At 48.0% G+C, this 16,833-nt stretch overlaps 1 protein-coding gene across 2 annotated transcripts in view; it reads right to left on the reverse strand.

Annotated features, from left to right (window-relative positions):
• Positions 1–6,632: 6,632 nt before the first annotated feature.
• The window catches only part of LOC144594558 (ras-related protein Rab-37-like), a 147,123-nt gene continuing 136,922 nt past the window's right edge, over positions 6,633–16,833 (reverse strand). For both annotated transcript variants that reach the window (XM_078401255.1, XM_078401256.1), the window contains exons 6-9: positions 15,209–15,274; positions 9,953–10,009; positions 8,208–8,284; positions 6,633–6,933 (exon numbers count right to left, since the gene is read on the reverse strand). In XM_078401255.1, the coding sequence (XP_078257381.1) occupies positions 6,828–6,933; positions 8,208–8,284; positions 9,953–10,009; positions 15,209–15,274 (306 nt within the window). In that variant the 3' untranslated portion in view covers positions 6,633–6,827. The remainder of the gene's footprint in view (positions 6,934–8,207; positions 8,285–9,952; positions 10,010–15,208; positions 15,275–16,833) is intronic.

Raw genomic sequence — 16,833 nt, forward strand, 5'->3', positions numbered from 1 at the left:
AGAATGGGTGTCAACGATTGTGGGGAGAAGGCAGGAAAATGGGATTCGGAGGCAGAGATCAGCCGTGATTGAATGCGGTGTAGATTCAATAGACCAAATGGCCTAACTCTACCCCTATTACTTGTGAGGCTTGTGGAACTAGGAGGAAATCACACAGCCTCTCTGGAGGGAAGGAATGGGTGATGTTTCGGGTCGAGACCCTTCTTCAGACTGGTTAGGGATAAGGGAAACGAGAGATATAGACGGTGGTGATGTGTGGAGATAAAGAACAATGAAAGATATGCAAAAAAGTAACGATGATACAGGTCATTGTAAGCTGTTTGTAGGGTGAAAATGAGAAGCTAGCGCAAATTGGTGGGGGAGGGATAGAGAGAGGAGGAATGCCGGGGTTACCTGAAGTGAGAGAAATCAATGATCATACCACTGGGCTGTGAGCTGCCCAAGCAAAATATGAGATACTGTTCCTCTAATTTGCATTTAGCCTCACTCTGGCAATGGAGGTGACCGAGGACAGAAAGATCTGTGTAGGAATGGGAAGGAGAATTAAAGTGTCCAGCAAGGTAGCCCTGGCATTCCCTCTCTCTCTATCCCCCCCACCCAAGTCACACTAGCTTCTCATTTTCACCCTACAAACAGCTTACAATGGCATCTTTCCTTTATCATCGTTACCTTTTTGCATATAGAAACATAGAAAATAGGTGCAGGAGGAGACCATTTGGCCCTTTGAGCCAGCACCACCATTCATTGTGACCATGGCTGATCTTCCACAATCAGTAACCCCATATCCCTTGATTCCACTAGCCCCTGGAGCTCTATCCAACTCTCTTTTAAATCCATCCAGTGAATTGGCCTCCACTGCCCTCCGTGGCAGAGAATTCCACAAATTCACAACTCTCTGGGTGAAAAAGGTTTTTCACATCTCAGTTTTAAATGGCCTGCCCTTTATTCTTAGACTGTGGCCCCTGGTTCTGGACTCCTCCAAAATTAGGAACATTTTTCCTGCATCTAGCTTTATCCAGTTCTTTTTATAATTCTACATGTTTCTGTACGATCCCCTCTCATCCTTCTAAATTCCAGTGAATACAAGCCCAGTCTTTCCGATCTTGCCCGGGTCCCCAGTTACCACCCACCCCCCATCCCCCACCGTCGGTAACTCCACGCGGCCGCGGGCTTCGAACCGACCCGTCCCCGGGAGCCGAGAGAATCGGGCGGCAGAGACACAGCGAGTCAGTGATGGCAAACGGGGTACTTTATTCATTAAACGACAACACGATGGGGGGGGGAGGAAATGGAGGTGCCGTGTGTGTGTGTGGATGGAGCCATGGCTATGACCACGGCCAGGGGGTTGGGTCAACTTTACCCGGCCTTGCACAGTGTCGGTGGGTCACGGGTGGGTCTGGACTCACCCCGTGACTCTTACAGTGAACAACCCGAACTCACCAATCTCTCCCCCTCCTCAACTCGGCCAGGTGTTTGCCCCAAGGGCGGACTCAAGGCAAACACCTGCGAGAGACAGTGAATCTAGTCTGTCACACAACCAACAACCAGTCTGAAGAAGGGCCCTGACCCGAAACGTCGCCTGTCCACCCTCACCCCCTTCCACAGATGCTGCCTGACCCGCGGAGTTACTCCAGCACGTCGGGATTTAACCAACACCTTGGTCGGCGTGCCATGGACGAGTCGGGCTGTTTCACCGCTGTCTGACCCTGTGACCGACTTTATTTCACGCAGTGGCGTCTTCAAAGACGGAGGGAGACCCCCTCGCCCGTCCGTACACTAATGTCTCCACCCGAAACGTCGCCCATTCCTTCTCTCCAGATGCTGCCTGACCCGCCGAGTTACTCCAGCTTCCTCCAATCAGCGAGATACTTTGGACCAAGTGGTCGATGATACCACAAAGTATCAAAATAAAATAGCACGGAATGACTTGTACAATGCAAGACAACCAAAACAGAAACGGTGACCTGTTGTCCTGTACATCCACCCGTGAGTGAGTGAGAGAGAGAGAGAGAGAGAGAGAGAGGGTTGTCAGGGAGCAATGCCTCGACACTGGGCCTGGGTTAAAGCCCTGACCCTCAGCGGGATTCGGATCCACAGCCGCTGACCGGTCCGGGGTGTGTGTGTCTCGGCCACGCTGGACTCTGGGGTAAGACACGACCTGATTCAATAGACAATAGGTGCAGGAGGAGGCCATTCGGCCCTTCGAGCCATCACATTCAATGTGATCATGGCTGATCATTCTCAATCAGTACCCCGTTCCTGCCTTCTCCCCATACACCCTGACTCCGCTATCCTTAAGAGCTCTAACTAGCTCTCTCTTGAATGCATTCAGAGAATTGGCCTCCACTGCCTTCTGAGGCAGAGAATTCCACAGATTCACAACTCTCTGACTGAAAAAGTTTTTCCTCACCCCCCTTACTCAGATTCACTGACCCTATTCAGATCCAGACCCCGCACAAACCGGGCACCGAGACAGACCGAGTCCATTCCCACAGCTGGAATCAGCAGCTGACTCGCCCTGTTGGGACCCAGCCTTGCTCTCCGAGCATGTGATGGAGAAGGGGCTGGAGGGGGGGGGGGGGGGGGGGGGGGGTCGGCCGGGCCACACTCTGGGAAACAGGGGGGCACCGGGAAGCAAAGGGATAGTCTCAGGCATGGAGGGGGAGACTCCCATAGCGATGAGCACAATGGGGTGGGGACGGGTGGTCGAGGGCAAAATCACACCCACAGATGAGGAACCTCTTTGGGGAAGCAACTGCCAGAAGACTATTGAAACCCAGCAAGCAGGTTTGACTGTGGGCCGAAGGGCCTGTTTCTGTGCTATAATTAGACAAATGAATTCCTGCACATTCTCTACAGTGACTCCCTCGTCAGTCGCACGCACGGAAAACTGACACGTGTCTCTCACTCAGTGTCAAGAAGGATCTTGACCAGAAATGTCACCTATTCCTTTTCGCCAGGGATGCTGCTTGACCCGCTGAGTTACTCCAGCATTTTATGTCTGTCTTCAATCACTTATATTAGCTAAACACTAATCCCATTTTTAAAAAAACCCACCCCCCAACATTCTCGTCAACTCCCCACAGATGCACCCAAGGGGCAATGAGTCTACCACCTTGCTCATCTTTGGGATGCGCTGGGCTGTGAGTTGGGGCGGTGGTGGCAGGGTTGGTTGGGGAGGTGGATTGAGGGATAGAATGAAATGATGGCTTGAAATGCCTCACATGGATGGGCCAGATTTGTGTTCCCTCCACCCATCTGAACGGAGAGCAGGTGAGTGATCGGCTGCTCCACTTCATTCATCCATCCATATGGTGAATGGGGCAACCGTTCACTCACGGGCTGGTGAACACTTTTGGTTTAGTTTGGAAATACAGCGTGGAAACAGGCCCTTCGGTCCAAAGAGTCCACCACGCCCACTACACGAGCACTATTCTACACACACTAGGAACAATTTACAATGTCACCAAGCCAAATCACCTACAATCCTGCACGTTTTTTGGAGTGTGGGAGGAAACCGGAGCACCCGGAGAAAAGCCACGTGGTTACAGAGCAAACGCTGTACAAACAGCACCCGTAGTCAGGATTGAACCCGGATCTTTGGCACTGCAAGGCAGCAACTCTACTGCTGCGCCACCGTGCCGCCCTTTTCTCCAGAACTTCTCCAAAGTTCACATGAGGAAATCTGTCCCGTGCAAATATTACACTGTTGAATCCTAGGCTCGGTACTAGACTAGCATTCTATCCAGAATTACCTTAGAGACACAAGCACTCCACATCCAGTGCTTATGTCAGTTCTTCCAAAGAACTGCAATCCATCCCACCTCCAAACATACTAACGAGCCCCCTGCATCTTCCACACAAGAGGAACTCACACTGTGAGAAGTAAAATCTCCCTGACGCCCCACTCACATGATGAGTCTGCAGTTGCACCTCCTGCCCTGTGGAAAGTCAAGACACCATCTCTTCCTCTGCCCATTCCCTCCACAGATGCTGCCTGACCCGCTGAGTTCCTCCAGCACCGTTGTGTTTTGCATAAGACACCAGCATCTGCAGTTCCTTGTGTCACCATCTCTTTAGTGTGCCTCGCACAGAACATCGTCACAGGATGGCAACAAACACCATGGGGGGGGAAGGGGCATGGTGCAAATCTAACACAAGAGACCAACCAAGAGCAGGATTAATGGCAAGATGCAAGGCATCTGGGGCACTGGCAGACATGCCAACATTGCATTAGCATTTTATGATGAAAGGCATCTCCACTTTCAGCAGGAGGCCAAAGGACACTTTCCAGGAAATACTGTTACTTCACTTCCTGTTGTAGGCACAATATTTTTTTCCATTAGATACATGACTGAATAAACTTACATGTAAAACAAACGCATTCCCAGTTTAAACATCAGAACAGCAATCTCATTGCCCAGTACCAAGCAAAGAGCATTTTATATACAATAATTTCACCTCATGGTTAAAAAGACATTTTATAAATATCTCTAGATGTTGTCAAGCGAATTGAGCCCCTGGTGACCAATGGGATGAAACTTCAGTTAAAATCGTGCTTAAAAGCAGAAATATACATTGTTGGCATGACGGAGTTTGGAGCAAAGAGCCTGTTCCCTGGTGAGGAAGGGAAGCTGGACATTAAATGCTGGAGTAACTCAGCAGGTCAGGCGGCATCTCTGGAGAACATGGATAGGTGACCTTTCGGTCAGCACCCGTCCACTGAGTCTGAAGAAGGGTTCTGACCCGAAACGTCACCTGTCCATGTTCTCCAGACTTGCTGCCTGACCCGCTGAGTTAACCCAGCAGTTCGTGTCCTTTTTGTGCAACCCGGCATCTGCGGCTCTCTTTGTTTCTCCACTGAAGCTGGACGTTGATCATTTAATTGAAGACTGTGCAGAGATCATACACATTGTTGCCGAGTAGGAGCTGTGGTGGTCAATGCAATTGGAAAGGAGTGGGGTTTAATGTTGGTTGAACAGCATCTGCGTTTGGGCTGAAAGTCGGCATTGATCTACTTATACGGGGCAGGGGCAGGTACTGGTACAGTTGACTCCCACTCTCTGGGTGAGTGGGTGAAGGACCTGCACTCATGCCTTGTGCACATCTGAAGTAGGCTGCAGATGAGACTAGATATGTACTGGCGAGTTAGATGGGCGCAGGAGGAGGCCATTCGTCCCCTCAAGCCTATTCTGCCTTTCAATTAGCTGATGTGCACCCTATGTCCATTAGACCCAATTGGTTTTCATAACACCAAAAAAATAGGTCTCCGTTTTAAAATTTCCTCTTGATTCCCATTCGGGATTTCCACTCCCCTCTGTGCGATAAAGTAGTTGCTGACGTGAACAACTAGATTTAACCCTACCTTCTCACGATCGTAAACTCTCAGTTAGATTCCGATTCACTCAGCGGAAAGCAAGCCTGCTTGATGCAATAGGTCTTCATAATTAACCCTCTGTCTCTGGGGTTATTCTGGTGAGCCAGGAACCCAGCCTCTCTTAGTCTAATCTATCTAATGCTGAATGCGTTGTTATAGTCACACAGTGTGGAAACAGGCCCTTCAATCCAACGCCCATACCAACCAACATGTCCCAATTACATTAGTCCCACTTGCCTGCATTTGGCCCATATCCCTCAAACCTGTCGTAACCATGTACCTGTCCAAATGTTTCTTAAACATTGTGATAGTACCTGCGTCAACTACCTCCTCTGGCAGTTCGTTCAATACACCCAGCGCCCTTTGTGTGAAAAAGCTATCCATCAGGTTCTTATTAAATCTTCCCCCCCCCCCCCCCCACTTACTGTAAACTTATGTCCTCTGATTCTCGATTCCCCTGCTTTGGGCAAGAGTGTGCATCTACCCGATCTATTCCTCTCTAGATCAAGTTTGAGATCAGCGCTTAAAATATACTCCAGACCAGGTCACAGGAGAGGAGGAGGTGGTGCTGCCCATAGGTGGAGGACCCTGTGCATTTAGTAGCTTTAAAGTGAGTTGGAGTTGTTGGGGTGGAGGGTCGAGGTCCATTCACAGCAGGGGGATGAATGACTGACTGATTGACACAGACCTGAACATTCCCAGCCTTTTTCCCCACTTCCTAATGATATTCCGGACACACAATGTGCTTGGTCATTGAGAGGACACCTGCTGGTGACGAGAGAACTCCAGAGTCTTGGGTCTGGACAGCTAAAATAAAAATGAGAATAGCCAGAGGATCGACTTTGAGGGAAGCTGTATCTTGGTTTGTTAAAGCTGTTGAAGCTGAAGGAGTTACAAAGGTGGGGACGGGGGATGTCTGGGAACCAAGAGTTTGTAGACTGGAAGCTTCAGGTCAGTAAACACAAGGGTGATGAGTATGAGGCAGGTACTGGATGGGTAAGGGTTGGGATGATACAGAGGATGGCTATGGAAGGAATACCAAATGGCTAAGGACATGGAGAAACAAAGAACTGCAGATGCTAGTTTAAAAAAAAAAAGACACAAAGGGCTGGAGCATTTCTGGAGAACGTGGATAACTGACCTTTCGGGTCAGGATCTGAAGAAGGATCCCAACCCAATAGGTCTCCTAGCCATGTTCTCCAGGCATGCTGCCTGAGCTGCTGAGTTACTCCAGGCCTTTGTGGCTAAAGGGGGGGGGGGGGGGGGGGATGGGCAGAGAGCGGATAAGGAGGTAATATATAATGGGTAAGTGGCATGGGTGGGTGCAGGGCGGTTAAGCTAAACACCAAGCTGAGGGTGACTGGCGGTTTACAAATGGTGCACGTTTCACAGTCAGTTGGTGAAGCCGATTACTGCTCCACACCCTGAGTCCTCCAACCAGGTCGGCCACTTATTCAAAGCCGCAGCATCTTGACTTTTCCCTCTGAGATTCGATGTACTCGTGGATTCTGAACTTGGGCTCACTGGGTTGATTGGCAGATCTCTGCTTCAGTTCCCTGGAAGGAAACAGTGAGTTTGTTACTTTACAGGTAATTGGGGTCCGTTTTCTAGCAGGCCCTTGCTGGGCTTTAGGCCAAGGATCGTCTTGTTTCCAAGGCCAACCCCTTGAACCATGGATCCATCAGACAGTGGGACTGAGTCATTCACCTCAACCCAACTGGGCAACTGGAGCATCTGGTGGAATGGGCGGAGGGGTGGCAGATGGAAGTTTAATGCTGAGTAACGCGATGTGTTACATTTTGGTGGACAGAATGAGAAGAGGCAATGTAAACTGAGAGGGATAATTCAAAATAAGGTGCAAGAACAGAGGGATTGGGCGGGGTCAGAAAGAGAAAATTGCTCAACATGTGAGCAGAATAGTGGGCTTTACAGGTAAGGGCACAGGCAACAAGGGCAAGAAGATGGGTAGTAATCTTTGTAAAGTGCTAGCTCGGCCACAATTCGAGTACAGTGCTTGTTTCCATATGCTACACTTTATAAAGGCTTTGGAGAAAACACGGAAATAATTACTGACATGTTTCCAGGAATCATGGAATTTATGTGGATTGACTGAAGATGGGATTCGCCTTGGAAAGGCGAAGGTTGTGGGGAGATGTGAAGTTCTAGTAGTGGTGTTCAAGATCACGACAGTCACAGACAGAGTCAAAGCTGCTGCATCGGCAGAGGTCAGACTCTGAGGAACATCAAATGAAGGTTAAAGAACAAAAAGTGACACAAAGAAAATTATTCTCACACGCTGAGTGGCTGGGGTCTGCAACGCACTGCCAGGGACATGGAGTTTAGTATAGTTTGGTGTCACGTGTACCGAGGGAAAGTGAGAAGCTTTGGTTGCGTGCTGTGCAGTCAGTGGAAAGACAATACATTATTACAATCGAGCCGTCCACAGTGCAAAGACGCATGATAAAGGGAATAACGTGAATAATGTTTAGTGCAAGATAAAGTTTAGTAAATTCTGATCAAAGATAGTCCCCAGTGAGGTAGATGGTAGCTCGGGACAGCTATTTACCTCACTGGAAACCCCCGGACTATCTTTGAGGTGGATTCAGTGGCAGTGTTCAAAATAGGACTGAATAAAAATCATAAATGAGAGAATTTGCAGGGATGAGAGAAGAGGGTAGAGGTGGGCCGAGGTTCAAAGGTCCTCACATAGATCTGGTCCAGACTCAAAGGGTTGAATGGCCTCATAACCACTCTCTGAATCAAAGTCCATGCTGTCTGGGTATCCTTAAAACAACCTTGCCGCCAAAACACAAATTAAATAAAAACTTACTTTGCCACGGCAAGAAATGCCAGTTCAACATTGATGCCAGTTTTGGCGCTGGTCTCTATGAAAGGAACGCCATACTCCTGTGGACCAGAGAGAAGGAACTCATTACCTTGCGATCAGTTGTAACATCAGTTACCAACATTGAACCTGAATTGGTACAGATACTACAGTGTGGCTCACTCCAAAGCCGATATCACTGTGCACTTCATCCTGGTGCAGATATCACTGGATCTCATACGAGAGCAGATATCACTGTAGACATAAAATGCTGGAGTAACTCAGCGGACAAGCAGCATCTCTGGAACAAAGGACTGGGTGACATTTTGGGTCAAGACCCTTCTTTAGACTAAAAGTGGAGGTGGGGGAGCGGGGGTGAAATTGAAGGTGGGAAAAGGGCAGAACATATCAGGGCTGGCAACAGATGACAGTGTCATTGTGTGCATCATTCTGGTGCAGACAGCACTGTATAATTCTCCCTGCAGCAGATATCACCCTTCCACTTGTTGATGCGAGAACAATATCAGTACTGCACCCAACTAATCCGCCATCCTCAGTCCCAACCCTCCTCCATGATACATATCGGGAAAGTGGCCAGTATGTAAGCTGCTTTGGTAGGGCTCACTATTGAGTTATAGATGCCTTCAAAACCTCATAAATCCCCTTTTACAGCCAATGGAGTATTTGGAAGAGCAGTTACTGGTGTAAATAAGAAGCACAACAGCCAATGACAGATAGCAAGATCTCAAAAACAGATTGCGTAATGTTGCTGATCCTATATGAGGGATAAATATTATGTCGACACACATATAAAATTCACGAACTTCCAAAGCTGACAGGGGATCTTGTGGCCCTCAGTGTGAATCTCCGTTTCATATCACACCTGCAGCATCACAGGACTGGATTGTCAGTTGGCGTTTGTGCTCAACAACCTGGGCCTGCAGTCTTGGAGGTGAAAATATCCCCCACCCAGCTTCTCTCTCACAATGTTCACCTTTTCTTCACACAGAGAGTGGTGAGTCTGTGGAATTCTCTGCCACAGAAGGTAGTTGAGGCCAGTTCATTGGCTATATTTAAGAGGGAGTTAGATGTGGCCCTTTTTGCTAAAGGGATCAGGGGGTATGGAGAGAAGGCAGGTACAGGCTACTGAGCTGGATGATCAGCCATGATCATATTGAATGGCGGTGCAGGCTCGAAGGGCCGAATGGCCTACTCCTGCACCTATTTTCTATGTTTTGTTTTCCTCCTGCCACCCTCCCCATTATCTTGATCCATCACCCTCCCTCATCTGATTCCCTCTGCCTATCACCCACACACCCGTCCACTCCTATCCCCCCCCTCCACCTGGTTCCATCTGCCTATCATCCGTCCTTTATCTGTTTCCACCTATCACCCACTCGCCTCTTTGCTTTAAACTCAAACCACCTCCTCCTACCTCACTTGGCTCTGATTGTCTAATATTCCCCCACCTCAACTTGTTCCACCATCACCTGCCAGCTCCTGCCTTGCCCCTCTTCACACTATCTTCCCTTCACGCTCTCAGTTTCAACCCGAAACTTTTACCATCCTTTTGCCTCCATAGATGCTGCCCGATCCATTGTTTCCTCCAGCAGTTTGTCTTTCTTGCTCCAGATTCCAGCATGTGGAATCCCTTGTATTGGCAATGTTGAACCTTGTACAGTTAAATTTTAGGGAATGAGATGCAAGGTCACAATTTTGTGCAATTGAATGGGGGGGAAAGTCCACGTTACCCTGGCCAGTCTCTCTCCTTCCTCTCTCTTGATGGCCCTCTCACCCGTTATGTCAGCCTGCAACAACAAAACACATCAGTTCAGGGTGGTTGGTCAAGAATTTTAACAGTAGGTTATCCTGTGACGCAATAGTCAACTCGAGTAGGAATAACTTAAATAGGAATGGCAATGCATGATTCACAAAAGGCAAGAGTGCAGGTACACAACCACTGTGGAAAGCTAACAGAATGCTATCACTTAGTGCAAAGAGAATTGAACACAGCCGTAGGAAGTTGATGCTTCAGTTGTTCAGGGCACCGGTGAGACCACAGCTGGTCTACATATTGTGCCCCCTCTCCTTATGTACGGAAGGATGCTAATGCATTGGAGGCCGTTCCAGAGAGGGGTTACTCGACTCATACCTGGAGTGGTTGGGTTGTCTTTGGAGGAATGGCTGCTCAAGCTAGGCGTAGATTGGCTGGAGTTGAGAAGAGTGAGAGAGGTCTTGATTTAAACATGAATAAAAAGCAGGAACAAAGAACTGAAGATGCTGGTTTATATCAAAGATAGATGGAAAGGGCTGGAGTGACAATAGACAATAGACAATAGGTGCAGGAGTAAGCCATTCAGCCCTTCGAGCCAGCACCGCCATTCAATGCGATCATGGCTGATCACTCTCAATCAGTACCCCGTTCCTGCCTTCTCCCCATACCCCCTCACTCCGCTATCCTTAAGAGCTCTATCCAGCTCTCTCTTGAAAGCATCCAACGAACTGGCCTCCACTGCCTTCTGAGGCAGAGAATTCCACACCTTCACCACTCTCTCACTGAAAAAGTTCTTCCTCATCTCCGTTCTAAATGGCCTACCCCTTATTCTTAAACTGTGGCCCCTTGTTCTGGACTCCCCCAACATTGGGAACATGTTTCCTGCCTCTAATGTGTCCAATCCCCTAATTATCTTATATGTTTCAATAAGATCCCCCCTCATCCTTCTAAATTCCAGTGTATACAAGCCTAATTGCTCCAGCCTTTCAACATACGACAGTCCCGCCATTCCGGGAATTAACCTAGTGAACCTACGCTGCACGCCCTCAATAGCAAGAATATCCTTCCTCAAATTTGGAGACCAAAACTGCACACAGTACTCCAGGTGCGGTCTCACCAGGGCCCGGTACAACTGTAGAAGGACCTCTTTGCTCCTATACTCAACTCCTCTTGTTATGAAGGCCAACATTCCATTGGCTTTCTTCACTGCCTGCTGTACCTGCATGCTTCCTTTCAGTGACTGATGCACTCAGCGGGTCAGGCAGCATCTCTGGAGAAAAAGGATGGGCGATGTTTCGGGTCAGGACTCTTCTTTAAACTAAAGACCCAAAACGTCACCCATCCTAATACTCCAGAGATGCTGCCCGGCCCATTGAGTCACTCCAGCACTTTGTGTCTATCTTGAGATAAGGCAGCATCTGTGAGGTTGGATGGGGAGAGGTTGTTTCTTGCTGTTGGAGAATCTAAAACGTGAGGACACTGTTTAAAAATGGGGCCATCCATTTAAGTCACAGTTAAAACAGTTTTTCTTTCTCTCAGGGCGTTGAGGTTTTGAAACAGCTTTCCTCAAAGCTTGACCATCTAAATATCTTAAAGAAAGAGATATATGAATTCTGATGTACAAATGGTGAAAGATTACTGTGGATAGGTGGAAATGTGGAATTGTGGTTACAGTTAGATTGGCCATGGAATGATTAAATGACAGTATAGGCTTGAGGGGCTGAGTGGCCTTCTCCTACTCCTAGTTGTATTTTGTGCTTGTTAAACTTGGTTAACATACTGTGCTGTGTTGAATGAGAGCAAAAGACATCAAAGAGAATTTAAGTGCTACAAATCCTGAGTACGGGTGCTGTCTGTACGGAGTTTGTACGTTCACCCCATGACCTGCGTGGGTTTACTCCGGGATCTCCGGTTTCCTCCCACACTCCCAAGACGTACAGGTTTTGTAGGCTACCTATGTGCCACAGTTTGGTTTACATGTAAATTGTCCCTAGTGTGTAGTAGGATAGTGTTGGTGTGCGGGGATTGCTGGTCGGCGCCGGCTCGGTGGGCCGAAGGGCCAGTTTCCGCGCTACGTCTGCAAACTCTAAAAAATTGTGTAGAATGGAGATAAAGAGTTAGACGTGACAATACAGAGAGATTCTGGTATTTTATTCTAACATGACCTTAGATAGAAGGGATAAATTGGATTTAAAAATTACTTCCAGCCACTGTGTCTCATTATTTTCGGGAGATTGATGATCTATGCAAATTTATTTGATTATTTAATGACCAACATATGTCCTGGATGAATGTACCCTGAAGGAGTGTAGAAACAAATAGTGACAGACAGTGGAAGGAAGCACTTCTACGAACTCTGAGGAAATTTGGCTAATGCCCACCGAGTCTCAGCGATTTGTACAAATGCAGCCCTTATCACAGGGAATCCTCAGGGTTTTGAGTGAGAGGTTAAAGGGCAGATGCCATAAACAATAGGTGGAGAGGCAAAAACAAACCTAGAAAGCAATGAAGTTAAGAGAGACAGAGTAAAGAGTAGGGAGACACAAGGAATGGCAGGTGCTGGCTTACAGAGTAAAGAGTACGTCCATCTTAACACCATTAGACTGGGATAAAAAGTCTGATGATAGACACAAAATGCTGGGGTAACTCAGTGGGACAGGCAGCATCTCTGGATAGAAAGAATGGGTGACGTTTCGGGTTGAGACCCTTCGTCAGACCGACCAGCATCTGCAATTCCTTCCTACATAAAAAGACTGGGGAAGTGTCAGTGGCACAGTGTTGCCGCTAGTAGAGCTGATGCCCCTCTGCTCCAGCGTCCATGGTTCAATCCTGACCTCCAGTCTTGTCTGTGTGGAGTTTGCATGTTCTCCCTGTGACCGCACAGGGCTTTTTCAGGCTCTCCCGTTTCCTCCCACATCCCCAGTGCAGTGCAGGTTGGTAAGTTAATGGCCGCTATAAACTGCTCCGAATGTGTAGGTGAGCGATAGAATTGAGGTGAATTGATGGGGATTGTGGGGGGGGAATCAAAAGGGGTCAGTGTAAATGGGTGTTTCTTGTAATGTGGTGGGTCGATGGATCTGTTTTGGGAGCTGTGTGCCTGTGACTCTAAAATGCATTTAAACGTGAAAGCATCGTTGAAATCTGGTGACGATGTGATGGGACTTCAGTTTACAGGCAAATCAGACCTTCAATTATACAGTCCCACCCTCTCAGATATCACACAGCATGACATTGCACCTCATTTTGAACTTTAATGTACAGTCTAGGTTGATCTGCTCTCACCATTCACTTTTTACCAATTTCTCCGGTATATGCCCCCACCATGGTCAAAAACACTGCCGTTCATCAGCCTATAGGGCGGCACAGTGGTGCAGCAGGAGAGTTGCAGCCTTACAGTGCCAGAGACCTGGGTCCGATCCTGACTACACTGGAATTTAGAAGGATGAGAGGAGATCTTATCGAAACGTATAAGATTATTAAGGGGTTGGACACGTTAGAGGCAGGAAACATGTTCCCAATGTTGGGGTAGTCCAGAACAAGGGGCCACAGTTTAAGAATAAGGGCCATTTAGAACTGAGATGAGGAAAAACTTTTTCAGTCAGAGAGTTGTGAATCTGTGGAATTCTCTGCCTCGGAAGGCAGTGGAAGCCAATTCTCTGAATGCATTCAAGAGAGAGCTGGATAGAGCTCTTAAGGATAGAGGAGTCAGGGGGTATGGGGAGAAGGCAGGAACAGAGTACTGATTGAGAATGATCAGCCATGATCACATTGAATGGCGGTGCTGGCTCGAAGGGCCGAATGGCCTCCTCCTGCACCTATTGTCTATTGTTGTCTGTATCGAGTTTGTACGTTCTCCCTGTGACCGCGTAGGTTTCCTCCGGGTGCTCCGGTTACCTCCCACATTTAAAAGGCAAGCAGGTTGGCCGGTTAATTGGCTTCTGTAAATTGTCCCTAGTGTATAGGATGCAAAACTGGTGTATGGGTGATTGTCAGTTGGTGTGGACTCAGAGGGCCCAAGGACCTGTTTCCACACTGTATCTCTAAACTAAACAAAACCATAGCTCTGCACAAATACAGTACCCCATAGTCCGTGTTGGTTGTCCCAGACTGTGTGACAATGGAGTGCGTCAAAGCTTACACCGGAACAGCTCACCCATTTCCAGCAGGTGTCCCTGCTCGACAATTGGGAGCCCTTGTCACTGAGCAGCTGACTCGGATAAATGGCACTGAGGCCAGATGAGGTGCTCATCTAACAGCTTGGCAATCGGTGCTCGATTAAGACCTACAGTGCCACGTCTAACTTGGGGATTTTGGAAAGTTAGCTGGCCGTCCTCTGAATGCTTTAGTATTGCCTCTGAGTTACAATGGTCACAGATTTGAAGCGTCAGGCAGCAAAAGCTTTGATGGATTGAGGGATAAGGGGAGAAGGCAGGAAGACCAGCTGGGTTTGGATGATCAACCACAATCATATTGAACGGTGGAGCAGGCGTGAAGTGCTGAAGACTTTAACATCGTGAAGCCCGCGGTCTCTGGTAAGAAGAGGCCGACTCGGGGTCTCCATGCCGCGGAGACAGTTTCAACTGCCCCGACACGGGAGTTTCGATCTCCCCGACGGGGGCTTCGATCGTCGGCTGCGGGGGCTTTGATCCCCCGACTGCGGATGGTTTAACTTCCCCGACCGCAGGAGAACAAGAGGAAGGAGATTGAACTTTATTGCCTTCCATCACAGTGAGGAATGTGGAATCCACTGTGGTGGATGTTTGTGGTAACGTTTATGTGGGTGTGTGTCTTGTTGTTTTTCACTTAGTATGGCTGTATGGTAACTCAAATTTCACTGTGCCACTAATTTCATTGGTACACGTGACAATAAACTGACCTTGAAACATTGAAATTCTTAATCCAGTTCCTATTTTCCATGTTTCTCCGTTTAAGGTGACTAATCATTCAGCTTTGTGATTAATGAAACCTTTATGTGCTTTCCCTTTGGAAATAATGAAGCAAAGTTGAGTCTGAAGAAGGGTCTCGACCCGAAACGTCACCCATGCCTTCTCTCCAGAGATGCTGCCTGTCCCGCAGAGTTACTCCCGCATTATGTGTATACCTTCGATTTTAACCAGTATCTGCAGTTCTCTCTGCATCCTACGCACAAGCAACATTGAGATTCTGGCTGCGGCAGTTTGTTAAAATTCAATTACACAGCATTATAAAATAAGTTGGAATAGTAAGTACCCACCTTGTTACCAAGCAACATGATGACCACATCCTGTTGTGCATATTCATGTACTTCTGTTAACCAGGCCTGGAAGATTGGACAGATACAATGTTGAAAATAATGCTCTTTGAAAATATATATTATCTGTATCAAATGGAAGTCACAAAATGCTCGAGGCATCTCTGATGAATCCTGAGCGTTATGGAAACAATATTCCAATATGATGCCCATCAGAACATGGTTAAGGGGTGGCACGGTGGCGCAGTGGTGGAGTTGCTGCTTTACAGCTCCAGAGACCAGGGTTCGATCCTGACTACCAGTGCTGTCTGTACGGAGTTTGTACCTTCTCCCCGTGACCTGTATGGATTTTCCCTGGCGGCCTCGGTTTCCTCCCCCACTCCAAAGATGTATAGGTTTGTGGGCTAAGTGACTTGGTAAAATTGTAAGTTGTCCCTCGTGTATGTAAGATCGTGTTAGTGTGCGGGGATCGCTGGTCGGCGCAGACCGAGTGGGCGGAAGGGCATGTTTATGTGATATACCTCTAAAATAAACTAAACTAAAGCTCTGTATACTAATGTCCCCAATGCCTGAGTGAAGGTCACCCTACAATGTCCCGTCATACAGTCCCACAGTAAACCGAAGATAGACACAAAAAGCTGGAGTAACTCAGTGGAACAGGCAGCATCTCTGGAGAGAAGGAATGGGTGAAAGGTCTCGACCCGAAATGTCACACATTCCTTCTCTCCAGAGATGCTGCCTGTCCCTCTGAGTTACTCCAGCTTTTTGTGTCCATCACCCTTTAAACTTTCACCTACTTATTTTGAAGCAACACTGTCTGTTTTTTTCAACATTTCTACCCTGGGGAACAGGTTCCGGCAGTCCACCCGATCAATTCCTCTCACAGATCAGTCACATTTTTCGGCTAGAAAGCGCTGGTTTTTGGTTATGAATGTTACAGATGCAAAGTTAGCGAAGGCACCGGTCAACCCTGATCGAATGGAACTTTGGAACACACTCGATGGGCCGAATGCCCTCCTGTTCTGGTGGGAATCAGGCCCTTTGGGAAGGAGAGTGAGGGAGACAAACTCAGGAAATGGCGATCAATTGTGTGCTGCCTTTGAAAGGTGAAGCCAGGGCTAAATTTAGCATCACTTCAAACGAGTCTGACTCATCTGCACACGTCGTTTAGGAACAGATAAAGAGAATCGCATATGTTATTGTGAGACCTGCCTGCTCCAACCATGATTGCAGCTCATTAAGTAATGAGCTTGGAGACAGTGAGGGGGCTTTGAATCGCTCGGACCTGACCTTTTATCCCGCCGTGCTGTCGATTTTCCTCAGCTTGGCCCCATTCGGTTCGCTCACGCCTGCCTGCTTGACGTCAGTTGCCCATCAACATGTGTCACCTTTTGTACTGAAGCTCTTCAAGTGAGCCTTGACATTTATGCAATCAGCTGGTTACAAATGAAGGCTGACAGCTGTACTCTGGTAAACAAATGCCAAGCTGATGGTTGAAATTCTCCAATCTTCTCCTCTCTCTGAGTTGGCGCTAAGACGAATTGCAGGCTCTACAGTTCCAATTCCCCTTCTTTCTTGACCTCTCGGGAATTGGGGTGTTGGCCTTTCCATGAAAATTGGGAGGAGTT

Source organism: Rhinoraja longicauda, chromosome 6 (genome assembly GCF_053455715.1).
Source record: "Rhinoraja longicauda isolate Sanriku21f chromosome 6, sRhiLon1.1, whole genome shotgun sequence".
NCBI lineage: Eukaryota > Metazoa > Chordata > Chondrichthyes > Rajiformes > Arhynchobatidae > Rhinoraja > Rhinoraja longicauda.